The 27,889-nt window shown below is 49.0% G+C and overlaps 1 protein-coding gene across 1 annotated transcript; it reads left to right on the top strand.

Moving 5' to 3' along the window:
• The first annotated feature begins 6,988 nt into the window (after positions 1-6,988).
• Positions 6,989-27,840, top strand: ADAMTS8 (ADAM metallopeptidase with thrombospondin type 1 motif 8). Its single transcript, XM_066259747.1, has 9 exons — positions 6,989-8,124; positions 15,751-15,990; positions 16,819-16,954; positions 17,568-17,735; positions 18,846-19,147; positions 21,150-21,333; positions 23,984-24,156; positions 24,297-24,472; positions 26,405-27,840. The coding sequence occupies exons 1-9, from the start codon at positions 7,366-7,368 to the stop codon at positions 26,973-26,975; spliced, it is 2,709 nt and encodes a 902-aa protein (XP_066115844.1). The 5' UTR covers positions 6,989-7,365; the 3' UTR covers positions 26,976-27,840.
• Positions 27,841-27,889: the final 49 nt, after the last annotated feature.

Raw genomic sequence — 27,889 nt, 5'->3', positions numbered from 1 at the left:
TCCCCAGCCTCTCCTGTTTCTCCTCACTTTTTGAGACATCCAAGAGATACCTCCACATCCTGAGTTTCATACAGTTAAACTTTTTTGTAAGTCATTAACATGGCAAAGTCCTAAGTACTTTGACTTCTTTTGTGATGAAAGATTCTTTTACTGAGGAAAAACAGACACACCAAAAGAGGAGTTCTGAATGAAGATAACATGGGCAGGTGAAGTGACAATGAGTGCTGAAATAGAACAGCATGTCCCACTGCATTGCACGGACCTGGCTGCTACTGCCAGGCCCACCACCAGGCAGCTCTGATACTTGGGTCATGTCACACAAACTCGGAGCTCAGGTCTTGCTCTGCAGAAGGGAGTGGAATTAGATGTGACATTCAGAGAACATGGGACTGAGGACCCCCTTTCTATCCCTTAATCTTTGTCGATCAGCCGTGTGGCTCTGAGAAAATGATGTCCTCATATGTCTCAATTTACCAAAGTGAGAGGTTAGAAAAATGATTCTCCTGGCCACCTCTAATGTCTATGTCCCTCTTTAAAATCCTCTCATGCCTATGAGCCTGATGAGACGTCACACAGAGCCAGCTGCAAGGAAGAATGTTCTGAAAAGAAATAATCCCAGAAATCTCAGGGAGTGGGCTTGGTGGAGAGCTACACGATTTACACTAGATCTAAATGCCAAAAAGATTTTTTAAAAAAGAAGAAGAAACTAGGTTTTCTTAATCCAGAATCAAAAGAATGCTGATTTCCTTTACTACCCAACATACTTGAACAGTAGGATAGATGGGCTATAATGTTCTCATAATCTCATCTCCCACCGAGCTCAGGGACCGCCTTCACATGCCTGCAGGTGCACTCTGTCTAACACTTGGGCACCTTGACATGTGTTCCTGGCCCCCGGATTTCTCCCTTGTGCTGTAGCGACAGTGTCTGAAAGTCTACCATTAGTTGTTTGTTTCTTTTGGCTCCCCTTCCTTAGGTCTCTCAAAATTCAAACACTCCCAGCAGTACTTGTTATCACAGCAAAGTGTTCATGATTTGGATTCCCTGCTGTCCATGACAGCAGAAGGTCAGGTGAGCACCATGGGCAACCCTAAAAGGAGGGAGACCCTGAGGGTGAGGACCAGTGTCAAGATGAACCCCAGATGCTCTACAACTATTCCGTCTGGTGAGGTGGGAATATACAACTGTGTGACTAAAAAGACAATGATGATAGAAAACAGTATGATGACAACAATGATGACAGAAAACAGTGAACATTTGCATATGCTTACCAGGGTGCAGAGCACTCTTCTTAGCTCTTCGCATTCTAACTAAGTGTAAGCACGTTTATTAGGAATGGATAGTTTTCAAATCAAGATGGCCTTGAATAAGCACCTCATTTGCTCTGATATATCACCCTCCAACCTGAAATCCCGGCTCCTTTCCTTTGTCTCTCTTCTCTTCCATTTAAAACAAGCAGAAAGGGGTGCAGCTTGGCAAGTTTGTGCAATAAAACATAACATTTATACGTGTGTCTGTGTGTGCGTGTGTCTGTGTCTATGTTATCAAAAGTGGTTAACTGGATCCATTGTTTAGAGATTTCAGACCTTCTTGAATCAGCTATAAAAGGTAAATGTGATGAGGCTCCCATCTGGTGGTTAGAATTAATAATGAAGATTTGGGGGAAATGTATTGTTGACATTAAATAATTAACCAGTATACAGAAACCAAACCGTTCTTGGGATTAAGATGGTCCCAGACCCTAAAGGTATTTCAGCTTGACCAGCTCACCAAGACTGTCCAACTGGTAATTTGAGTTAAGAGACACTGGTCTGAGGAAGACTAGAAATCAAGATGAAGAAAGCATGGTAGGAAAGAGAGAAGTACAAGTTATGTTAAGCCTGACAACCACACAACACCTCCTTCAGCTTTCTCCAGTGACTAGTTGTAAGAACTCTAATGAACACCCAGTTTTTTTTTTTCATTTGTATAGTTTTGAAGGACTGCTGTCTCAGACTTGCATGACATGATAATGATTTCTGACTTTTGGAAAAGTTGCTCTGAAAATTGTACAAAAAGATAAATAACAAGTTTCAACAATGCCACCTGCTGGCCATAAAGTGGTAACACAAGCATGACCTAAGCCTCTGTTACCATCATGGCCATTGTTACTGCATGTGAGACTTAAAATGTGCAAGTAACTCTTCACCACCAGTCACATTAGGGATCACAGATTACAGGCTGCAATCACAGACACATTCCACATGGAACTTCAGGAACCTTTATATTTTTGGTGCCCCACAATGAGCCTAATTTGTGGCAGTTAATCATTGAAAATACAAATGATAGGAACAAAAAGATTTGTTTGCTTCTTGCTGTAATAAAGCCGGTTTGCTCAGTGGATAGAGAGTCGGCCAGGCATGTGGACTTCCTGGGTTTGATCTCCAGTTTGGGCACACATGAGAAGAGACCATCTGCTTCTCTTCACCTCCCTCTCCCTTTTCTCTCTCTCTTCCTCTCTTGCAGCTAGTGGCTCAACTGGTTCAAGCATCAGCCCAGGCAGTGAGGATAACTCAGTTGGTCTGAGCGTCAGCCCTAGACAAAGGTTGCTGGGTGGATTCGGTCAGGGTGCATGCCGGAGTCTATCTCCCCTCCTCTAACTTAATTAAATAAAATAAAATAAAACCAATTAAAAGTCTGATCAGCAAGCAAGTCAATGTCAGTATCACACTAGAGTTTGTATAGATCTGGTTTTCAGTGCTCTATAGATAACAAGCCTGGGAGCACACCCATTGAGAGTGTCTGTGAACAGCAGAACAGCTAGATGAAGGAAGGAAAACCGTCAGAGTAGTTAGCACTTTACAGGAATTAGGAAATTGAACTTGAAGTAGCCCCATCTTCTATATACTGGGTGAAATTACAAAGGTTTCAAATGATAAAATATTTAGAATTAAGAAAGAATTAAACAGATAGAAATAAACAGTAATGCTTGTATGCATATAAATGTTGACCACAAATACCAAAGGGAATACCAGGTGAGTGCCAGCACAAAAGAGATGTCAAAAATCACACATGGCCTGCCTGGGATGTGTGCTCAGCAGCATGACGCATAAGGACAAGAAAATTCTCTCTCTGTTATAGGCACTGCAGGGCCATGGCGATTACACAATGGCCAAAATTAAAGAAATAAACATGAATTGTGGGAAAAGGGTATTATTTTGATTAGAAAGAGAGAACTCTGTTTATATTTAAGTGCTAGAACAAGCTTTAATAAAAGTTGTTTACTCCCTTCTTTGAGATCTTTAAAAATGAAGTCCTAGAGTCCCTTCCAGCTCTGTAATACCATGATTTAATCTCTGATTCTAAACAAAGGAACACTAATTCAGCGTACAGCATCATCACCAGAAAAATATTAAATTTAATTGGTAGCTTATGAATGTGACCTTGGTTAGGAACAGTTATTAAATGAATGACTCTAAGCAAGTTATATAACACCTCTAAATCTCTTTCTTTATCTGTAGGATATCTTTTTCAGGGAATTGTCATGATAATAAAGCGAAATGAAGTTTGTGAGCTCTTCAGCACAATGCCTAGCCCACAGCAAGCCCTCAAAAGTTGGAAGCTATTATTACTAAAAATTAAATTAAAATGAGTATTTAGAACAATGCCTGGCCCAGAGTAAGCATTTAATTTTAATAAGAAGGTATGAATTGCGAACAAAATTTAAAAGCAATATAGTTTCTTTTCTTTTCTTTTTTTTGGTACAATATAGTTTCTTTATATTTAAGCAGGAGGTGCCATACTATCTTAAGAGAAAAGAAAATGCCACTAATTCTTCATCTTTGGGGAAGTCACATAAACCTCTACATTTCTGTTTCTCCTCTGCAAAATGCAAGTCTAAGTAGATTAGATGATGACTAATGTTTCTTCCAACAAGAAGGAAATTCTTGGGAACACCAGAACTTAGGAGACACTATAAATTTATTTTTTTTATTTATTTATTTTTCCATAGTATCTTTCCTAGCTTACATTCCCAACAGCAGTGAATGAGGGTTCCTTTTGCTCCACAGCCTCTCCAACACTTGTTATTACTTGTCTTGTTGACAATAACCATTCCAACAGGTGTGAGGTGGTATCTCAATGTACTTTTGATTTGCATATTTCCCTAACATCTAGTGAAGTTGAATATCTTTTCATATGTCTTTTTCTCATTTGTATGTCTTCTCGGGAGAGGTGTGTCTGTTCAGGTCCTCTGCCCATTTTTTAAATGGATTGTTTGTTTGTTTGGTGTTGAGTTGTATGAGGGCACTATAAATTTACGACATACGTTCTATAAAACTCGTTATAAAAATAGGAAATACCAGTTACTAATAGTTAATTAAAAACTCAAAAGTCACTATAAACCTATAACATAAGGTACTATAAACATAAAAGTCCTTTAATTACTTAAGGGCTAATTAAATAACAAATAATCACTTAATACAGAAGTAAAGATAAACATAAATATTTTTATTTTTATGATATTTCCCCTATTTTTATATCATTTCATTTTTTAGCTTATTTCATAAGAATCACAAATACTGAGTCGAAATAATCCCACATTTGAAATTTGAGGACTCCAAATCAATGCTGCTTTACTGTAATTCAGGAGCCAGCAAACTTTTTCCGCAAAAGGCTAAATAGTAAATGTATCTTAGGCCCACCTAACCCTGCCCTTAAAGCACAGAAGTAGCCAATTTGTAAATGAATGGCTAGGGCTGCATTCCAATAAAACTTGACTTTATTTTTGGACACTGAAATGTGAATTTCATGCCATTTTCAAATATCACAAAATCTTATAGCTTTATTTTTTTCCAATCATTTTAAAAATATAAAAAACACTCTTAGCTTGTGGACTGTAGAAAAACAGGCAGCAAGCAGGATTTAACCCTCTGGTGGAGTTCCCCAGCCCCCGCAGGAATTTGTATTTGGGGAAAGAACGTGGTAATGTAGGAAATCCCGCAGATACCCCTCTGGGATTCAAACTGGTCGGTTGATTGGTGTTTGTTTTGTTATACGGATTTCATCTGCCTTTCTCCCAAGGACTTCCACCCACACCAGTTTCTCAGTCCCAGTGGTAAGGACACAAGCTTAAGCATAACTAAGGCAAGCCTGACACCTTGAGGTCACACTGCAAGTGGCAGGCGCCACCCTGGCTGGAAAGTATGAATCCAGGTTGGGTTGGAGGGAGGGAGAGGGCAGCCATGCAGACCCAACCTAGCAGTGAGCCAGCCAGGAGTTGTTGAAATGGGGCAGGATAAAGTCATCTCTCCTCGGGAGCTTCCAAACCGCTCTCTTCAGGGGCATTTCATTCTATTTTTAAAGAAAAACCTCCAGAGCCTTCCCAACTGAAACCAGAGGCCCCCAAAGACATTCAAGACTTTTCCCTGGTCTGCTTGGGTGTTCCACTTGTAGCCATTAATACACATTCAGGAGGAGAGGAAGGGAAACTGGGCTTCACCACTCCATCGCACCCTCGCAGGTGCTTACAAAGGAGAAAGACGGAAGACCTATATAGACCTAATTGCTATGGAAAATTAGGAGTTTCGCTCTGAGGAATGGCAAACCAGGAGCTTCAGGAAGCAAAGACCAGTGATCAAGCCTGAAGCAAAATGAGATTCAGCCTTGCCTGCCCGGTCACTCATTTTTGGAAAAGGATTGAAGAGGCCATCCTTTCCATTCCTCCACCTCTGGAAGTGTTTTGGGGAAAACATCCGAGACTCCAGTTATTCTTACCTTGTAAATTATCCAGGAAAGGAAATTCTAGAGCATGCTGGGTTGGGAAGTTCATCTTTTCCTTCATCTAATCCAAAGCCATTCTTCTGCTTTTCTGAGAAAGCAGAAAGGAATCTGGCAGGCTTCCTCCAGGGTTCTGTAGTCACAAAAATTCTTTATGGCTATGAGAGCCTTCTCTTTGGAGGTCACAAGCCCTGAGAGTCTCAGGTGCATGCCGAACCCCCACCACTGTTGGAAGGAGTTGGATGGACTAAGAAGAAATGTGGACCACTCAACTGTCGGTGCCCCCAACACAGGCAGAACACTGGTAGCAGAAACTTGGAGAACAGGACCCTGAATCCAATCTCCAGACCTGTGCCATTAATACTAGGGGCCATGAAATGCTGTGTTTTGTGGTCTGGAGAGAGGGCTGTAGACTATGTCGTTCCCTTCTCTGTGTTTCAGTCCCCTCATCCCAGGGGGAGGTGACAGTGTGGGACAGAATGAGTCAACACTCATACTTCTTTGTACCCATAGCCACCTGTCATGAAGTCCCCCAGGGAACTGAGCAGAGTTCCAATCGAGTTTTCAGGACCAGACTCACAGTTCCTGGTGATCTGCTGCCCTCCTGGGGAAAGGCTTGCCTTCCCTGTGGGTGACCCCCTTTTGCTGCCAACCTCACTTCTGGTAATTTACCACCAGTGCTTGGTTCTGCCTGCCAGTCCCTGTAAGGGACAGTAACAAGAGTCTTTGGTTCCATTAATGGGGGGGAGGGTATTTTTTCCCCCATCCCAAGCTTGAGGTGAAAATGTGGTTTTTAGTGGGAGGGCATGGTTTTATTATGACTTCTCCCACCTCTCTCTTTTGCTTCACTATGAAAAGCTCTAGAACCTTCTCCTGAGACTTCTCTTCTACACAGTTATATGCCCAGAGTGACTCTGCAGGGATCCCAATACTATTGCTGGGCCAAGGCGGAGAGCCACTCAGAGAATGTGTCCTGGGCACTTGGTCTTAAAGGAGGGAACGACTGGCCCTCCACAAGAACTGCCAAGGGCCACTCCAGCGCTGTAGGAGTTAATGTGGGGCCGTGCGTCAAGGGAAGGGGAAAAAGTTGGAGTTGACACTTAAGGTGGGGGGGGAGTGGAGAGGGGAGCAAGTCCCGCTGATTCCTGATTGGTTTTACATTTCATCCAATTTTTTTTCTCTCTACACTCTCGCTCCCTCTTTTCAGTTTCTCTCTCCGATCCCAGGGGAGGGGAAACGGGAATAGTGAGAGATCAAAAATAAACTTCTTATGTCAAAGCCAGGAAGGAAGTATAAATAAGAAGGGCTCGGCAGCCCACTCGGTGCTTCTTGGGGTGGGGACGAGGCAGGGGCGGAGGGCGGGCGCGCGCGGCTCCGGGCGCCAGTTGCTCGCTCTCTGATCCGCGGGCAAGCGCGGTGGAACCGGCTGCGCGGCCAGAGGGGCCGCCCGGGGACCGCACTGCGGCCAGGCCCCCACGGGCTGAGTCGCCCAGCGGCCTGATTGATTTCCTTTTTCCTAGAGGGAGCGGCCCGGCAGCGCCTGCGCCGCCAGCACCTGCCCGCGCCGGGCCGGCTTCTTCTCTTGCGCGCGCCGCAGCCGGAGCCCCCATGCCCCGCGCCGCGCCGCAGTGGCCGCCGCTCCTGCTGCTGTTGTTGTTGTTGCTGGTGCTGCTGCTGCAGCCGCTTGCCCGCGGCGCCCCGGCCCGGCCGGGAGTCCCGGGCCTGGCCTCGGAGCTGGTGGTGCCCACGCGGTGGGTGGACGGCGCGGGCGAGCTGGCGCTCCACCTGTCCGCCTTCGGCCAGGGCTTCGTGCTGCGCCTGGCGCCTGACGCCAGCTTCCTGGCACCCGAGTTCAAGATCCAGCGCCTTGGAGGCTCTGGCGGGGCTGCCGGGGGCGAGCGCGAGCTGCGCGCCTGCTTCTTCTCGGGCACAGTGAACGGGGTGCCGGAGTCGCTGGCAGCGGTCAGCCTGTGCGGCGGGCTGAGCGGCTCCTTCCTGCTGGACGGCGAGGAGTTCACCATCCAGCCGCTGGGAGCGGGGGACTCCCTGCACCGGCCGCACCGCCTGCAGCGCTGGGGACCCGGGGCACGCCGCGCCCAAGCCCACCCCCTCCCTGGAGGACCCGAGTGGGGGGTGCAGAAGGCCCATGATCAAAGGCAGGAGAGAGACAACGAGGCCGAGAAGGAGGAGGAGGAGGAGGCACAGGAGAAAGAGGGCGAAGAAGACGTGTCAGAAGACGCCAGCGAGCTGCCATCACCCCTGGGGGCCACGAGTAGGACCAAGCGGTTTGTGTCTGAGGCTCGCTTCGTGGAAACGCTGCTTGTAGCTGATGCGTCCATGGCAACATTCTACGGGACCGACCTGCAGGTAGGACTCGCTTTGCCCGGAGGTCCCCAGTCACCTCCCAGGGTGTCCAAATTCTTCCCTTTTCTGTCCTTCTGAGAAAGAGCAGGGCTCTACTTAAATTCTGAAATCCAGCACCCCCCACCTCCCTTCCAATTTAAGATGGAGGTCCCAGCGCTTCCCCCTATCAGCTGCCTCTCACCCCATTCCTCCCATCTGAACCTCTGGCAGTGCTCAGCAAACTGACCTGAAAATGGATTTAAAAGCACCCCTGGACACCTGCCTCTCCCATTAGAGACCAACAATGAACATTTTGGAAGAACATCCACCCTACCCCTATTTTTTAACCTTCTATTGTCTCCAGACCTAAGAGGTTCCCATGGAAAGATGTAGCTATTTCATTCCCTTGTGTGCAGAACCAAGATTGCCACAAATGAAGGACCTTGTTTGGAGGGAACTGAACCTGGAAAGGGGCTGCCCCACTTCTGTGTGCCCAGCTGGTTCTGATCAGGGGGTGGAACTACCTTGCCAACCTGGCGCTGGGCCCTGTAGAACTTGGCAGTGCCAGCATCAGCGAAGAAGGGAGGGGAGCCGGATTTCTGCCTGGGGGCTCAGTCCGGGAAACTGCAGCTTCAGTGGGAAAGGGAGGGGAGAAGAGAGTGGGGATATGAACTTTCTCAGTTATTGTTCCTAGTGGAATCATAACTATACTTGATCCACCCCAGCTGATCTAAGCCCAGACACAGTTCTCTACTGAGCTGGGGCAGGAAAACTATGTTCAGGGGACAGCCTCTGTAGCCAGATGGTTTCTAACTAGAACCAAAGATGGTGCAGAGTCAGCAGGGGGTGTCTGTATTGCCCTGGCCCCAACATCTCCCCCACAGACCAGGTGAAGTGTAGGGGCTGCACTTTCTCTTACTACAGTAATGTGTCAGGTGGAGAAGACCTGACCGTTGAGTTCCCTCTTCTAGGCTCAGCCTGTGCCTGACTGTTGGAAGCACCAAGCATCTCAGCATCACCTGTGCAGAATAGTCCAAACAAGGCACAGTCAGCCGTTCTGTTTCTCACCCCTTCTTTCCCACTCTACCATCACTGGGCAATGCATCCTAGATGGACCGATGGGAAGCACTAGTTGGTAAAAGGTCCATGTGTCTGCTCCTCTGGCCCCTGCAGGGGAAGCTTAAGCCCTGAGCAGACTCCTCTGCACGCTGTCTGTCGCAGACATCACTTTTTCCAGAGCAGGGCAGGACAGCTGCAAGCCCTCAAGCCCTCAGGCTGTCTGCCCCACAGGCTTTGCGTCTACACTGACTTAATATCTGTTTCCCTGCCTCCCCTGCAAGTCCTAGATAGGGTGGCAGGAGGGGTTTCTCCCATCTCTGGTGAGAACAGGCAAGCCTGGTTACTGGGGGCAACAACAGAAAGCGGCTGAAGTAGTTCATTGCAAACCCAGAGCTGAGCTGCTGAGCCCCTCCCCTACCCATGGACCAGTGTCTACATCCACCTGTGAACCAGGAGGTATGAATAATATGAATACAAAGAAGCAACAGAGAAAGTAACTGCTTGTCAATCTCCGGATCCAAAATGCCCTTTCTAATGCCTTCCTACCATCTTGCTCTCTGAACTCTTCACCTAGAGTAGACACTTAAGATACTGAGTATTTGCCTCAAGGACGTATGTGGCCCCTGCAGACCTCAGAGCCATCAGAAGCAGGCTTGTTTGGTGCTAACCTTCAGGATGCCCAGACCACTGAGGCAGCATGCTTGGTTGCATTTTAATGCAGTTAGCTGTACCAGACAAGTCAACTTTCCTTTTGCAGAGCCACCCAGGATGATGCCTCATACAATACCTGGCTGGACTTAGCACATGCTTATTTCATCCCCTCCCCCTCCAAATACATCCATAGACATGCACCTCTGCACCGAGCCAGCCTAGGTCAGGAGAGCACATCGGAATGGACATCAGGCACATGTGATCAACCTGGGGCATCTACTGCTAGGTCTTATACCTCAAAGAGAAGTCCTCTCTCAGCTGGACCAGCCCTACTACTTCCCTTTTAGTCTCATTATGTCACAGCCCATGTGTACTCCAGCTGTGGTGAGGCAGGGGCTGAGGCACAGCTGTTTTTATGACTGCCCACTGGCCCCTCTGCTCTGACTGCTCACCAGCTGTGGAGATGCCACAGAATAAACCTGAACTTCTCAGCTCAGTCCCCTGAGCTTCCTCAATGGGTCCATGAGCTCCGCCAAGGGTGAACATCAAGTCCTAGTTCCCCAAGAACTTGCCTGCTCAGACCCTTCTCCCCAAAATAGAGTCCAGTTCTTTATGAAGTTCTCCAAGAGTCTCCCTGGAAGTTCATTCACACAGATGGAGGCACTTGTGAGTGGTTTAGCAGCTGGCGACACAATGAGGAAGAGGAGAGACTTTGCCACATCAAGGGCCTGGATTTGCTCATCTGTGAAAAGATACTCCTGGACAAGGTCATCTGTAGGCTGCCTTATGATGAGTCTTCTGGAAAGTTCAGTATTATATAGGGGAGCCGCTCTGAGTGCCTTCCATCTGCAGAGTGGTTGCCACGCTCATCACCTCAGTGGAAATACCTGTGGAGGAGTTAGACAAAGAAGGTGCAGCTCGCTGAGCATGTGTGACCTCCTCCAGGTCACACAGGTAGCAACCTAGGTGAGGGGCTGGGTGTGCCACACGAGCTGCTGACCTGGAGCGCAGTGCTCCTCACTGTGCCCGGCTGCCTTTGGCTCGCGGAGGGCCTGTGACTCTGCAGCTCTGCGGACCCCCTGACACTTGTCCATATTGTGGGAATGGTTCCTTGAAGCCAACAGTCCAAAGACATGCTGCCAGGATACTGAGAAGAAACCACCGTGAAGGCCAGAGAAAGAACCAGCCCTGCTCAAGGTGGGTCTTGCTGCCGAGTGACAATGAAGTTTTCCAGGACTCGGTACACTTGAGTTCACTTAATCCCTTGATGGAGGGGCCCCAGCTTCCCACCTTCTTATCTGGTTTCAGAGTGAAAGAGCCCAGACAAAGGGGGCTTTCTGAAAGGAGGGACCACCTCGGAAGAGACCATTAACTCTGTCTGCATCCGGCTGCTGCTAATTGCTCTCTGGATGAAACTGGAGCAGGAGCAGAGCGAGTGGGGGCTGGGCAGCACCCACACTCAGTCTGGGAAGTCTGTCCTGCTGGGAAAGCAACTGCAAGCTGAGCTTCTGAATTCTCTGCTCAGCAGAGAGGCTGCTAGGAGTGGCCCTTATTGTCCCCAGAGCAGACCAGAGGTTTCCCCAAGATGTCAAGCTACTAGGAAACGATTTCAGAGACAAGCTAAGTCATGGCCATCTCATCTCCCCCTTAACCATATCTTCTGGGGAAAATGTCTCCCATAAGCTCTAACACTAAAGTGAGCATGGATCCCTCCTTGCCCAGCATAATCCCGGTTTAGTACCGTCTCTAATAATAAAAAACGTCCTGCTTTGGAAAAATAACAAAAACAGGTACAGGCCCCACTCACTGTAGCCACCCAAGTCTTCACTGGATGAAAGACAAGTGTTAATTATGTGTGAATTATGCTCTCCCACATGAAGTGCTTTCCAAAAAAAAAAAAAATGCCTTAATAGTAAAAGGTTTTTGATTCACTATTTCTCCCGGGGGGGGGGGGGGGGGGGGGAAGGGGAGATGGGAGGGGGTGTGTACATAGACAACGGCAGGGCAAGCTCACTTGCTTGAGTCTGTTTCAGCTACGCTGTAGCTTTCTTTGAAACAGCAAAATCAGTGTCATGATTAAGAGGATAGGCTTTAAAGAGTAACATAAATAATGGTGTTCTTGAGCAAGTTACCAATTTCTCTGTACCTCAATTTTTCACCAGCATAGTAAGAACAATTATACCAATGTCCTGGCATTGTGTTGAGATGCAATAAAAAGTAGAAAGCACCCAACCAGTGCCTGGCACATAGTAGGCGCTCATCAAAGCATGACTGAAACTAGAGTTGCCTTCGGTGATGGCATTTGTCAGAGTAGGAGGCCAGTATGGCCGCATACCATCGTAGCCAAACATCGCTATGTCAGCTCTGCTGTCCCACATAGCAGAGAGGTTTTACTTTTCAGCTTGCTTGGCTGAGAGTACTACACTTGACTCCTTGTGTGTAATAACTGTGTGCCTTGGAGAGGGGGCCTTACCCTTGCTGTTTTGAGAATGAGGAGAAATTAAGGATAAACTGTGCGGTACTCTCTCTTCTCCTATTGCTTCTTTCCTTCTCCTTTGCTTCTCCCACCTCCTCCTCAGCAGCCTCAGGCCCTACAGAGATTCCCAGAAGGAAAAAAAGGAAACAGACGGCACTGGCTGCTGAGGTTAGAGGGTTTCCACGTCCACAATCTCCTTGCCTCTCCCAGGCATGCTACAAGGAAACGCAGGAGGACCCACAGCGCAAAGAGCAAATGAGCAAAGCATAAGGGATGGCACTGTGAGCAGAAGAAGCTGCTAGAAACACGTGTGACCCAGGCCCAGCTGCCCCAAGACTCCCACCCTCGTGGCTTTGTCTGCGCCAGAGCTATGGGTGGATCTTTTTGTTTGTAGTTCAAGGAATCAAAGAGGGTTGTATTGCAGCCATACTGGCTGGGGTGGTTTTCTCTTTTCCAGGTTCTGGGAGAGCCAGTAGAGAAAAAGACTCCCTGAAAAATGCCCCACCTTCCCTAACACATGTTAAGGGCATCAGATCCCCACCATTGTTGTTCAAAAGGAGGGTTCTTTAACCATCATGGGCCGGGCCGGCCATAGGCTCTGTCCAGCCTACCTGCCGTGCTGGTGGGAGGCTGTCTGCTATACTGGGACTCAGCTCCACCAGAGGCACAATGTTACTCGCATGCCTCAGCAAGCAGCCTGCACTGGTGTGCAAGGAGATACAAATAGACACCAGGTGGTGCAGCGAGCCATCTGACCTCTTCCTCCATGGTTCCTGAGCCCACCACCTGTGGGACGTAACTCAGGCCTGCCCTTTTGGCTCATGGGATTGGCTGAGAATCAGAGACTCACAGACTCAGGGCCGCCACCCCACCAAGGCCTAGGAGTCCTTCCCTCTGGGAAACCTTAGGTGCACTGCACATATCTGGCATTCAGTGAGACAGAAGAAGGGAGGTAAGTGGGACAAGGTTTGGGGATTTTAAAGAAACACTGGACCCTGTTGCAGACTACCTGCAATGGAAATTATCTTCTGAGATTGCAACCAGAAGGACTTTCGGATCATTAGGTTTAACCTACCGCCTTAAAGGGTAGTGGCTTTCAAGCCAGCTCAGCCCAACAGCTATTCGTTGTCTGGAAAAGATGCTACGAGCTACCCAAACTGCAAAGGAGGAAACTCCCTGAGAACCTGAGTGTTGGGAAGCATCCCTGATGCCTCACCCCACCTTTGTGCAGCAGTTTACACAACAATGTCTTAGATGTTCCTGAACACATGGCCATTGCACGGTCCCCACTCAGCTGCTACCTGAGAGCCTTCGTCTGATCTGGTCAGCTTGGGAATGCCAACCCTTCTAAACCTCAAGCCTTCAGTCCTTTACATATTTCTCTGGGACCAGTAATGAGCAGTGGACATCTCTGATCTTCACGCTTTCTTTGTAAGACATCATCTCCCCAGTTTTGAGATTATAAAATCAGGACTCAAAGGAAAGAAATCTTACATGGAAAGTGCAGGTTGCCTCAGAGAAACCCTAGGAGTTGATCCTTGGCCCATCAGACTCTGCCCTTCTTAGAGTCAGAGACCAGGAGGCTTTCTGCCGCTGGGAACAATGAAGACCTGGACAGGAAGTAACCTCAACAAGCTACCATTCCTCAGCCCTCACCCCCAGTTGCATAATGATGTGATTGCTTTTTTCCCTTAGGAATCCAACTCCAAGAGCAAGTGCCAAGTTTCAGCTCTGCTGATAAGATACTCACATCAGCCTAACATAGCTGGAGTACTTGACACCCTTAGTAACCTGCCAGCCCCTGTTTGTAGGGCTTACAAAATACCTGGCTTGTTGCCTGTTAGGTGAATGGGCAGATCCCATTCACAAATGATGGAATTCTTCTGGAACTCCCGTCCACACATGTCCTCAAACTGTCCCTCTCTAGTTTTTTGCTCTCCTTTACCCTCCTTCCACTCCCCTGTCCAGACCACCAGAGAGAGAAAAGGGAGGCTGACAGAGATGGCGCCCCAGAGCACAGGGAGCAGGGCAAGCGAGTGCCTGCTCAGCCGGCCACACTCATGGCTGAAGGCACACATGCCTGTCCCTTTGTCTCCTCTTCCACAAAATAACCCAAGAGAACTCACTTTTATTTATTTATTTATTTATTTATTTATTTATTTATTTTTATTTTAAGTGAGAGGAATGGAGATGGACAGACTCCCACATGAGCCCCAACCAGGATCCATCTGGCAACCCTCATCTGGGGCTGATGCTCTGCCCATCTGGGTCCATGCTTGCAGCTGAGCTATTCTTAGTGCCTGAGCTTGAGGTCCCACAGAGCCGTCCTTAGCAAGAAAACTCACTTTTAGAGGTCCCTGAGGCAGGAGAGTCAGCTCCAGCCTGGCCTCCTCCAAAGCCGGGGGAGCAGCTGGCAGCCCAGGGATAGGACCGAGGCCAAGCAATGATGTCGACTATTTCAGCTGGCCTGGGTGGGACTGAAAGCAGGTGTGAGTCTAAGCATCTGGGTCTCATTAGGCCCACTGGATTCTCTCAAGCCCCAGACAGAAGGGAATAAACCCTTCAGGGCCGTCCGGGCGAAAACCAGAAGGCCAAGTACTGGGAAACTTAATGGGAAGAAGGTGGACCTCGGACAGGGTCACGCCTGGGCTGCATCCTGGCTCGAAGAGCTACGTGCCTTAGAAGGAGGGATCGCAGTACATACTCCCAGGGTTATTGTAAGCATGTAACGAGGTGACATAGATCAAGTCTGGGCCCCACACCAGGAGCAGAGTAGCCTTTGTTCATAGTGCTTATTAGAGCAAAATTTTCAGGGTTAACATTCCCATCCTAAAGAGAAGTTAACTCCAGTAGACAACAAGAAAATGCACAGCTGGATTCTAAGAGAGAAATTCTACTAACCTGGAGTGCTCAGATAATTGCGTCTGGGCTGAGAACGGAGTGGGGCGGGGGGTGGGGGGCAGCTGGCAGGGAGATGGTCGGAGTCAGGGTCCAGGCAGAATAACCAGTTTCCTCCAATAGAGCTTTCTGTGATGGAACGTTCTGTCTGCTCAGTCCAACACAGTAGCCACATTTCATAGATGGCTATTTACGTACTTGAAACATGGCCAGTGTAACAGAGGAGCTATAATTTTAATTTCTTTGAGTTTTAATTAATTTTGATTTACATAGCCACATGTGTCTGGTCAAGATGTTGAATGCACTCGCTTTGGAGCCAGGCAGTCTGGGTTCAAGTGCTGGCTGTTCGCTCATTAGATTTGTGATCCTGGGACAGTTACTGAGACACCACTTTCTTTTATGAAAAATGAAGGGCCTCGAGGGTGTGAGTTTTCAGCAAAATGCCGTTTATCAGATGCTCGGCACAGAGCAGGCCACGTGGGCTGGGGGAGCGAGGTGAGGCCGCGGGCTGGCAGCCAGTTGGGAGATTGAGCCCTTCACTCTTCCCATTCCCTCCTTCCCAACAGAACCACATCCTGACACTAATGTCCGTGGCTGCCCGCATCTACAAGCACCCCAGCATTAGGAACTCCATCAACCTGGTGGTGGTGAAAGTGCTCATAGTGGAAGATGAGAGGTGGGGCCCAGAAGTGTCTGACAATGGTGGGCTCACGCTGCGCAACTTCTGCAGCTGGCAGCGGCGTTTCAACCAGCCCAGCGACCGGCACCCAGAGCACTTCGACACCGCCATCCTGCTAACCAGACAGGTCTGTGGCCCAGCTCCTCCCGGGGAGGGCCAGAGCTGGGGTGGGTAGATCAAAGGGACGACCGTGAGGCCTGCCCAAACATGGGGAATGTCTCCCTGCTGGCCCCAGCTGGACACCAGGAGCCTCGTGTGTGGAATGAGGAGGAGGAGGTCATGAGGACAAGTGTGAGGTATTTGCAAGGGAAGGAGAGGAATCTCGTAAGGGCTGTTTTCCAAATGTTTGGGACCAGCTGTCTGCTGAGGTCATAGCAAGAGGAAATGGGCTCACACTGCCCAGTGAGAGATCTGGAGTGGGAATTAAGAGAGGAGGTCTAGCTGTGGTAGTTGTTCGGCACAGGGACAGGTAACCAGGTGGTTACCATCAAGATGTCCTCAAATCAGGAGACTGCCCACCCATCTGGTATGATTGAGACAGGCAGCCTTCTCAGTACTAGAGAGTGTGATAACGTGTGCAAGGCTCTGTTTATGCCTCAGCCCTCACAACAACCCCAGGCAAGTACTGTTATACAGTTCCCCATTTTACAACTGAGGAAACTGAGGCACAGAGTGTCATAAAGTGGCAGCACCCGTGGTCAAGCCCAGGCAGTCTTGCTTTAGGGTCAGTATGCTTAACCACTGTACTGTCCTGCTCCCAAAACAAGCTGTCCAAGTCCCAGCCAGCCCTAGCACACACCAACATAGAAAGAGAAACAGTCTCCCTCAAATGAGTGTCCTTTGCGAAGAAATGAGGGTTTGGGGCGTAAAAAATGTCCTTCCTGTCAGGCAGCAGCAGGAATAGGAGGTTCTGCACTGCGCCTGTTCTCACGATCTCACCCTCTCCACCACACAGAACTTCTGTGGGAAGGAGGGCATGTGTGACACCCTGGGCGTGGCGGACATTGGCACAATCTGTGACCCCAACAAGAGCTGCTCTGTGATTGAGGACGAGGGGCTGCAGGCGGCCTACACGCTGGCCCACGAGCTGGGTAAGCGCTGCCATGCTGTCAGAGAGAACGGCCTCTTCCCAGCCCAGGCTCCCCCAGGCCCAGAGGATTACACAACCCTCGCCGTGAGCCAGTTTCTCCTCATAATTCTGACAGAACGATGACATGCCAATACATATTGTGCTCTCTCCATTCCCACCCTGAGCATAAGGCCAAAATATTAAAATAGCATCCTGGCCCATCGTCAGAGATCACCAGGAAAACGCCAAAACATGAAACAATTGCTTGGGTAGAGTTGTAATGCGGTGTCCAAGTGGAGCAATAAGAACTCCGGGAAGATGAATTGTGAAGATAGTGTGCCTAGGAATTAACGTGAACATGAGACAGGCTGAGGCAGAGGGTAAAGGGGTGGCAGTATTCTCCGGTACTCTGAAAAAGCAGCTGTAAGAAAAAAGCCCAGGGTGAAAAAATCTTGAAGGAATTAGAACAGGGCATGTTGCTTCTCTCTCTCTCTCTCTCTCTCTCTCTCTCTCTCTCTCTCATCAAAGAGAGGGAAGGAGCACTGGGCCATATAGAACGCCTTTGGAGCAGGGTGTGGAGGGCTGGAGAGCGTGTAGGCTGTCACGGTCGACTGCGGGTCTCTCTCCGTCCCCAGGGCACGTCCTCAGTATGCCCCACGATGACTCCAAGCCCTGTGCACGGCTCTTTGGGCCCATGGGCAAGCACCACATGATGGCACCCCTCTTCGTCCACCTAAACAAGACGCTGCCCTGGTCTCCCTGCAGTGCCATGTACCTCATGGAGCTCCTGGACGGTGGGCACGGTAGGCATACCTGGCCAGCTAATGGCGGTTGAGCTCTGCCCAGTGGGCCTCCTTAGATCACCTTAGGCACCTGCACGGTTTCTGGCTGAGCGCCATCACAAAGCATTGTAGCCATTTAGGATTAGATGAGACTTCAGAGGTTTGTCCCATGCCTCACCCACTGTGCCATGGCCTTCGCACCATTCCCACAAAGCGTGTTCTTCCTCAACCCATTTACCAGCAGCCTGAGTTTAGGGCTGCTATAGATGGTTAGTCACAAAGCAGATGGAATTATTTGAGAAGGTTTGTCTGGAGGAGGTGGATCTGAACAAGGAGTGGAAGAATGCCTGCAACACAGAACAGAGAAGAGAGTGTCCAACTCGAGTGGCACGTCACATGATAGCTCAGACACAGCAACAAGAGCAAGGAGTCGGATGGGGTGGGGTGGGGTGGGGTGGGAGCAGTGCGCCTGGGTAGAACAGCTTGACTTGTGGAGTAAAGCAGTGAAAACACAGTTTATTCCCGATTCTTCTCCTTGAAGGAGGCAGAGGCACATATAATACAAAACTAATGGTTTATCCAAACATCAGAACTTTATTTTGCATGCCATGTATTTTTAAAAGTTTCTCTATACCCCTGATTATATTGACATAGATTATCATTACAATTTGCTGACATTCTGTAGGTAAACACTGAATCATATCAGATGTTTCAGGCACCAAAAGAATTGCAATCCTAAAAATAAAGTTTGCAGCTGATGGTCAAAAATTGGACAAGTTCTATCCGCAGAGGTGGATTTAACGGTGGGTGCACCAGGTGCACGCCCTGGGCCCCGACTTCTGAAGGGCCCTAACTTTTGTAGGGCCCCACAAAACCTCAACTTTACAGTTTTTTCTAATGTAAGGGGCCCGATATTTTCTTCTGTACCCGGGACCTCAACCGACCTTAATCTGCCTCTGTCTATCCAGATGATGAGGATTGAGTTTTCAGACTGAGGTCAAGGAAAGTGTGATGTCTAGACCTTAAACGCTGTCAGTAGGGATCTAGGGGTAACATGGGAGCCATGGAGAGCTGAGAGAGGGAAACTCTAGCCCCTTATTCCCTTGTTCCTCTGCTTCCTCCATTTTTCAGGAGACTGTCTCCTCGACGCCCCCACCTCGGCCCTGCCCCTTCCGACAGACCTCCCTGGCCAAAGGGCCCTCTATGAGCTGGACCAGCAGTGCAAGCAGATCTTTGGGCTGGGTTTCCGCCACTGCCCCAACACCTCTGCACAAGATATCTGTGCCCAGCTCTGGTGCCACATGGATGGTGCTGAGCCCCTCTGCCACACAAAGAACGGCAGCCTGCCCTGGGCTGATGGGACGCCCTGTGGGCCTGGGCTCCTCTGCTGGGATGGCCGCTGTCTTTCTGAGGAGGAAGTAGAGAAGCCAAAGGTGAGGAATGGCCCCTGGGAGACACGGAGGTGAGTGGGGTGAGGGGAAGGCGGGGGACAGCTTTTTCAAGGAGGAAACTGCACTTGAGAGCCATGAACTAAGAGACTGTGGGCCAGGCGACAGCTCTGACCTCTAAGTAAAATCACTCATCTTTCTACAAACAAAGCAGAGCATATTTATTCAAACACAAGAGGAGCCCTTCGAAGCCGTACTCAGAGCACACGGCTGATGCCAGGGCGCCAGGCATTGCTGGAACTCCCCATTTGGGGCTGCTCTGGAGCTGACTTGAAGGCTTGTGAGGACTGATGACAAGTATGAACAGTCCAGCACAGAGACCAGACCATGGGCACTCAAAAAATGAAGCCATTCTGAATTCTTTAATAAACAAATACGAGTGACTCAGAAGAGGAATATTTAATCAAACGAAGGAAAAGTATTCATATTATACCCATGTCTGAGCTGAATTCATAATCAGAGGTCAGGGCAGTAATTGTGGGATTCCATACTCAAAGAGGAGGAGAGGAGAAGGAATCAGACTGCCTCTGACGGGCAGAGGAAACTTGGCCCCGGACAAGAGCGAATTTGCCAGAAAAACCAAGGCAATGCCACTGGGAGTTTTAAGATTCACTTCTTTGCCCTGCTCTTAATCTTTCCAAACTGTGGGGCTGATCACATTTCTCTCTCTGCGAGTCACTGAACCGTCCCTAAGAAACGGCATCCGCTAAGTTGGGTAGCCTGGTGCCAGCCCAGCACTGAATCACAGGGGTGGCTCAACCACTCACTCTCCCAAGGGCTGTCCTCAGTGACATGCATCCTTTGAACTGAGTCTCAGGAACCTGCTCGGGCCAGGTCTGGCTCACTCGATGCTAAGCCTGAGCCAGGGTGGGGTTCATGACTTCATCCTCAGCCACCTCTCATCTTCCTTCTCAGATGCTGAACGTCTCTTCTAGATATCCCCCACACATACCCCTGTATATGTGCTTCACACATCACTTAGGGAGGGGCGGGCCCGTGCAACCCTCCCCAGCACCAGAGCCAAGCTCCTTGCCGGGAGAGGTTAACATGGGATAATTATGAAATACTATTTATCATCTATTTTTGAAGGGAAAGGACAAATCATAAAATAATATATATGTGACATAATCATATCTGTGTAAAACTTTTTTAAAAAAACACTGCATCTTTATGATTATATATGCAAAACAAAAGTATGAAAAAATATTGTTGGAAATCATGTCAATGGTTTTATCTGGGTAGTAACACTTTTTTTATAGCATTACTTTCTTCTTGACACTTTTCTGTACTTTTCTTTTTTTATATATACCAGTAAATAATTCTTTTTGTAATTTTAAAAATTATTTTTATTTTGAAAATTCTATCACCCCACCGATGACAAAGCTTTGTTCTCCTGGGTCAGTTGTAAAGTTGGAAGCAGCTCTGTTTATTTCCCAGGGCTCGCCTGCCCCGCTGAACTGGTAACTGGTAGACAAGCAGCGACACTTCCCAACGGCATTCCATTAGACCAGGACTCCTTAGCCTCGGCGTTAGGGACATCAGGGGCTGCACAAGTCTTGCTTGTAGAGAGCGTCTCATTCATTGTGGTTGTTTATTGTTAGGTGTTTAGCAGCATCTCATCATCTACCCACAAGAGGCCAGCAACATAGACCCTCTCCAGTTGTCACAACCAAAATGTCTCTAAACATTTGTCCCAAAGGACAAAACTGGCCCCAGTGAAGAACGGCTGCATTAGACCCAACTTTATTCCCATAAAAGACTTTCATTCAACTACAAACACTGAGTACCGTAGCAAGGGCAAGGCGCTGTTTTAGACGCTGGCAGTCAGCTGTGAGCACGTCCAACACAGCCTCTGTGTCCACAAAGCCGACAGCCAAGCAGGCCACACATCCATGAAACAAATGATTCAGGCAATTTACTGAACTTCATGTCGTCCCCTCCCCTTCATAACTCAGCTCCTGACTCAGTGTGGCTTTGTGTGTTGCAGGCCGTGGTGGATGGAGGCTGGGCCCCCTGGGGACCCTGGGGAGAATGTTCCCGGACCTGCGGAGGAGGAGTACAGTTTTCACACCGTGAGTGCAAGGACCCTGAGCCTCAGAACGGAGGAAGATACTGCTTGGGTCGGAGAGCCAAGTACCAGTCATGCCACACGGAGGAGTGTCCTCCTGATGGTAATTTCCACTTACGGCCACACATGCAGGAGCAGCTGTTCTTGTTGCTGCCTAAGATCCCAAAAGAAGAATGAGTAGGGTGCGTCTCCAGGGATACAGAGCTTTCTTGTGATCCAGACATGGATGGGTTCTGCAGGGCACCGACTTTTAGGGCAGCCCTTAGTGACCCAGAACAGTTCTCTTGTGCTAAGAGAGCATGGGAAAGTCAAGGAGAGGAAAAGCCCTGGTCTTCCAAGAAGTGGAGACAAAGGATGTCACTCCCAACCAAACTTACTTGATGGAGGAGGAGGCTTGCAGAGGCTAGCGTCTGGGATAATATTCCTCCTGGAAGCATCTGAACCCTTGTCTGTGTGCAGAATGGAAGTGTTTTCCAAAGCAAGTGTCAGAGCCAAACCTCCAGTGTCTTCCCAGTCAACACTCAGCCCAATGCACATTCCTTCAGAGAGGAGTTGCCCATGTTCCCTTGGGGCCATAGCAACTGCCTGAAGGAATCTTCCCAGAAAGCAACACTGCCTCTACCTCCTTGGCATATTCCTACCCTGCGTACCTGCTAGAAAGCACATGTATCATCCCAGAGGCAGGAATGGCAGCAACTGAACTGGTGAGAAAGAGCCATTAGAAGTTTTGTCCGTACCATCCCAATCAACTCCCCACTGTGCAGCTTCAGGAAGTATTGGCAGGCAGCAAAAGACAAACAGCTTAAAAGCGATCCATCCAAGTGCAAAGACACATTGGCATTGGGTTGGTGTCTAATGGGGGAATCTGTAGTTTTACAGTTTGCAAGATGTGAGACTCAGCAGCAGCAGGAGTCTCTAGTAACTGTGCCCCAGAATTGTGGGAGTTTGCCTGGCTTATGGGTGAAGCATTCACCAGAACTGTGAGAGTTTGCCAGGTAGACATGGACACTAGTAATATCACAATTTCAGATGCACCAAGATGAGCCTTCACAATCAACAAATGTTTTTAGTGCCTCTTGCGTGGTTAGAACTGTTATAAATAGATGTTACAAATTATATTTTAAAAATGCACAAAGCATGATCTCCATCCTCAAGGAACGTGCCATCTAGCTAGAGATCCAAACCCCTTTTAAAAAGCAAATGAAACATAATCTGTGAAGCACAGACTCCAGGCTTATGAGGAATTCAGAACAAGGAAAAGCCTGGATTTGTCAGAAGCTTCGCGGGGAGGGAAGGCTGACCAGAGGCTGGAGGACTGAGATAGTGATGGAGAGCAGGAGGATGGGCCTGGAGGCGGGAGGTTTGAGAGGGGCTGTGATTCACTCAGTGGAGTCCAGCGGAATGTCCCAGCATTGCAAGAGCAGGTGACAAAAGTCCATGTAAGCTAAAACAGCACATAGAAGTCCTCAGTTACAGCTGTTCTTGCAAGTCACCTGGGAAGCATTTTCAGACATGGTGGCCCAGATCCACCGGATGCATGGAATCCATCTGTGGAGTGGGTAGAGCCATCTGGGACTTGAAAAGTCTCCACAGGCCATGCGGGATGCAGCTGAGCTAGAGAGCAGCTGAGCTAGAGAGCCACAGTCAGAAGAGCAAGTTTAATTTCAGGAGTGGGGGAAAGCCATAGTGCAGGTGGATTGCTCAGGAAGCAGCATGTAGCAGGTTGGGAAAGGAGGCAACCATGTGTAGGAGGCTGGGCACTGGGTCCCAAGTGAAACCACGAGGCCTGGGCTTGTGAGAGGTGGCCTGAGGTGGTGAGAGCGGCACAGAGACATTTAACATCACAGGTTGTCCTGCATATGGTAGGATTTAATGGCAGCTTGGAAATGGAGGATGTAAACACTCAAATGCTCAGTCTCAGACTGGAATGTGGCAGTATCACCAATGTAAATCAGTCCAGTTAATGGAGGAACCATGTGGAGTTGGGCTGTGCTGAGCCGGAGTAATCACAGCACCTATAATGGGGTCCTCTCTAGATACTCAGCATCAGATGGGGTGCAAGGCAGGATGAGAGCTGGAGCTGCACATCTGGAAGTCCAGGGCCATGTGTCCAATGTCACCAAAGAAGTCAAGATAAAGCATGCTAACAGTGGCCCCCAAAATAATCCCATGCATCACTCTTGGTTTTCTACACTTACCAAATTGCCCTATTTTCACCCAAGTTTATTTATATTGCTCACAAAAATTAGGGGATATTTCAAAATGAATATGAAGCAGTAAAAAAAGGAAGCATTTGATTTCTTTTTTATTAAACAATAACAACAGAAAAGCAAACAAGTCAAATGAAGTTTTTCAATTATGCAAATAAGATGCAAAACCGACTTTTATTTCATTCATGAAAATGCACTATACAAAAGGCTGAAAGTACTAGAGTATCTGCAAGTTCCCTGATCCCTTAATTTTTGTGAGGAGTATAGTTGTAAGACAGAATTAATCTTCTTCAAATGGAAAGGGTATTTGGCCCAGAAAACCCAGCTAAGTGGGATGCTCCCCTCCTTGCCCTTGTGAATGAGGGTCACACGTGGGACGAGGTCGGGTGTACCTAACAGTGCTGAGCCCAGGTGACCCTGGGCCTGTGTCCTGGGTTCAGGTAGAACCAGGAGGAGGAAAGGTGCCCTGAAGGCAGGCATTTCTCCAGCTGGGTCCTCCCTGCTTCCGCATGGCATCTTAACTCTTTTTCTTACTCTTTCCAGGGAAAAGCTTCCGCGAGCAGCAGTGTGAGAAGTATAATGCCTACAATTACACCGACATGGATGGGAACCTTCTGCAATGGGTCCCCAAATATGCAGGGGTGTCCCCCCGGGACCGCTGCAAATTGTTCTGCCGAGCCCGGGGGAGGAGTGAATTCAAAGTGTTTGAGGCCAAGGTGAGAATCCTCCTGGAACTCTGATCCACGAATGAGGACGAAGGTCACCTGCCACCACCACCCCACACACACCTCCCTCCAGCCACGGGCTGCCTCTGTACCCACCACGCCCTGTCCTCCTTTCCCTTTCCCTGCTGCAGGTGATCGATGGCACCCTGTGTGGGCCGGAAACGTTGGCCATCTGTGTCCGTGGCCAGTGTGTCAAGGCTGGCTGTGACCACGTGGTGGACTCGCCTAGGAAGCTGGACAAATGTGGCGTGTGTGGAGGCAAAGGCAACTCCTGCAGGAAAATCTCCGGTTCCCTCAACCCCTCCAGGTAAACCTCCTAGTACTTCAGTACCGAGGTGGAAGAACAGAACAGGCTTTGGAATCACATCCCCGTTTCCAGTATAGCTGCTCCTTAACACCCATGGAATACTGAGCTTCAGGTTCTTGATAAAATGTCAGCAGTCCTCTGTATACCAGAGCCATTGTTAAGAGTCATGACATGGGACACGCAGAGTAACCAGGATAGAGTCTGGCCCATACAGAGAACCATGCACAGGGGAGTCGGAGGCCACATGGAGAGGGATGGATCATCTCGGAGTCATCGGCAGTAGAGCTACACTGAGTAACCGGGACCTTTGCCAGGAAGCAGCTCTTCCAGGTCTGTTTTGGGAATGACACCTTCCCTTACTCCAGGCAAGCCTGTCCTGCCTGCAGGTGGGTCTTTAGAAAAGGAGGTACAAGGGAAGGGGACCTCAGTTATGAAGGACCTCAGTTCCTTCATAACTCTCACAGCTTAGTGGTCGGCATCCTTAAAGCTCCTGGTATTTGTCTAAGCGATTCACCTCAGTGGCTGTGTTTGATTCTGAAAACAAGTCTCTGAGATGGGCAAGGCCAGCACTATTACTCCCCATTTACAGATGAAGAAACTAAGGTTTAATAACAGTACCTGACTCTTCTAGGCTTACAGTGATGATTAATAACATCCAGGAAGAGAACCAAGTTTCTTAACTCCTGGACAGCCTTCTTCTTGTGTTTCAGGCACTTCTTGGAGAGGAAGGGAGGGTGGGTATTATACAGCCGCATGGCCCCTCTGTCTCTCCCTGTCTCACATCTCACCAGGCTCAGGAGAGCAGAATCTGCCCACAGCAGACCACTGGGAGGTCTTTTCAAATTGAAAATCAGGCCTGACCTGTGGTGGCACAGTGGATAAAGCATAGACCTGGAACACTGAGGTCACCGGTTCAAAACTCTGGGCTTGCCCGGTCAAGGCACAAACGGGAAGCAACTACTATGAGTTGATGCTTCCCACTTCTCCCTCCCTCTTTCTCTCTTTCTCTATCTAGAAAAAAAAATGAAAATCAGAGCATATAGGAAAAAGAAGCCTGGGATGTGGGGTGTTCAGATACTGGGTCTCCTTGCTGGCTCCCTCTTAGGCATTCAAATGGGCCCGTGGATGCTTTCACACTGCCCCAGACCAAGCAGCTGGCCCCAGCTGGGCAGAGGCAGAAACAGTGAAGGGCCGACAGCTGTAGTCCTCAGTCCTTTCCACTTTCTTCCCAGCCTGTGTAATCTAAATGCTGTCACTCCAGAAGATAAGAATAAGAACTGAGGTCCACTCAGCCCACATAAAGCCCTACAATAGAGTTGAAACATTCCCGCAAACAGCATCCTATCCACCCAGGAGCACAGCTCATGGTATCTGGGAACATCCAGAAGACAGCTCCTCTATGTCCCGGTTCTGGCCCCGGAGCCATATTAACCAAGTACTAAGAACTGATGGACTCTAAGAGGTGGAGTGAGGCATCAGATTCTGGAATGCGTGTGTGGAACACATTCTTCCACACGGGTTTGGGCTCTGGCTATGAAAGTGGCCAAGCGAAGTTTTATGCCCGTGCAGAACACTCACTGTGTGGGAGATCTCATTTGAGCCGAGAGCTGCCAGGCTTGAAGCCCCAGTGCAGCTTTCCAAACCCCTCGGGGTTGCTCTCCTCCCTGTGCTACTGTCCAGACCCACACATCTCAACTCCCCAGCCTCAGCATCTGGGATGGAGTTGCCAGGCAGAGCAAAAGCCCATGAAAGCCAACATACAGAACATTCCTTTTGGCCTCGGCAGCGAATTTATTTAGAACTTGGAAGCAACAACATAATTATTTGTTATTGGTTTTCATTTGCCACCCCCAGTCAGCAGCAGGTTAACTTCCTTAGGCTCTGGGCTGGGAAGCCACTGGTCCTAAGGGTATCTTTCTGTTCCTGTCCTAGTTATGGCTACAATGACATTGTCACCATCCCAGCTGGTGCCACAAACATTGATGTGAAACAACGGAGCCACCCAGGGGTCCAGAATGATGGCAACTACCTGGCATTGAAGACAGCTGACGGGCAGTACCTGCTCAATGGGAACCTTGCCATCTCCGCCATAGAGCAGGACATCCTAGTGAAGGGGACCATCCTTAAGTACAGTGGTTCCATTGCCACTCTGGAGCGGCTACAGAGCTTCCGGCCCCTGCCTGAGCCTCTGACCGTGCAGCTCCTAACAGTCCCCAGTGAAGTCTTTCCCCCCAAAGTCAAATATACTTTCTTCGTTCCTAATGACATGAACTTCAGCATACAAAACAACAAAGAGAGGGCAACCACCAACGTCATCCAGCCCCTGCTCAACGCGCAGTGGGTGCTGGGGGACTGGTCTGAGTGCTCCAGCAGCTGTGGAGCTGGCTGGCAGCGACGGACCGTGGAGTGCCGGGACCCCAGCGGCCAGGCCTCTGCCACCTGCAATAAGGCTCTGAAACCCGAGGATGCCAAGCCCTGTGGAAGCCAGCCGTGCCCTATGTGACCTGGTGAAGCAGGGCCTATCTTGTGCTCATGGACTTGGGATATTGGGTTGCAGATAAGTATCCTCACTTTGACCACCCTACATGTGGCAGTGGCATGACCTGCCCAGGTCTCACATTGCACCAGCCCCTCTGGCACAGAAGGGGAAGAGAGGATGGGCCAACAGATCTTAATGTCTACTTTCTAGTGGATGGGACCTTGCTTGGGTTCAAGTAGTGGGCATAGGTTAAAAGGTAAAAAGTGCACTTGTTGATACAAACAGGAGACTCCGTCAGCCTGTTTGCAAAGGACTAGCAAAGTTAAACTTTAAAAAAATTGTTTTCTCTTTGGTTTCCCCTATAAATAATCTACCTCAGAGGGGAAAAAATTAGTCCAAGAGAGGTGTGGGGCAGAGAGTCATTGACGAATGTCAAAGCAAGCTCCTAAACTGGCTTCAAAAGTGACCATGACTCTCTTCAGTGTTAAAACCCATCGCCTAAGGGGCCGCAGGACTGTGGAGAGCTGTGTCCTTGGCTTCCAGCTGCAGGGGTGGAGCCATTTCAAGTACAGTATTTATACAAATGTCTCTCTGAACTAAAGTGTGATCTTGTGCCAACGTAGTGGTCTGGTATGGTTCAGTGTTTCTTTCTAAAGGGCAGGGGACCCTGAGCCCAAGGACGAAGGCTAGAACTAGGTCACTGGACCTTGAACACGCTGGGAGCAGGCACCTTGCCTGGGTCCTTTCAGGCCTTCCCCTGGCTTCACAAACACCTGCTGAATCCAGCTCATTCAGGCAACTGTTTGTGTGCATTTGCATAATCCAGACCAGTGGTTCTCAAACTTCAGCGGGGCATTAGGATCATCTAGAGAGTGATCCTTTTAAAACAGAGATTGTTCCCCCCCCCCCGAGTTTCTGATTCAGCAAGTCCAAGGGGG

The sequence above is a fragment of the Saccopteryx bilineata genome, chromosome 2 (assembly GCF_036850765.1).
Source record: "Saccopteryx bilineata isolate mSacBil1 chromosome 2, mSacBil1_pri_phased_curated, whole genome shotgun sequence".
NCBI classification, from domain to species: domain Eukaryota; kingdom Metazoa; phylum Chordata; class Mammalia; order Chiroptera; family Emballonuridae; genus Saccopteryx; species Saccopteryx bilineata.
The sequence above is the reverse complement of the archived record's forward strand: the minus strand, read 5'-3'. Positions and strand labels throughout refer to the sequence as shown.

Excerpts from the sequence above, each read along its gene's own strand:
- ADAMTS8 (XM_066259747.1), top strand. The coding sequence starts at position 7,366 with ATGCCCCGCGCCGCGCCGCAGTGGCCGCCGCTCCTGCTGCTGTTGTTG. Across the intron at positions 8,125-15,750 it reads TCTACGGGACCGACCTGCAG|AACCACATCCTGACACTAAT; the intron begins GTAGGACTCGCT and ends CCTTCCCAACAG. Across the intron at positions 21,334-23,983 it reads GGAGGAGTGTCCTCCTGATG|GGAAAAGCTTCCGCGAGCAG; the intron begins GTAATTTCCACT and ends TACTCTTTCCAG.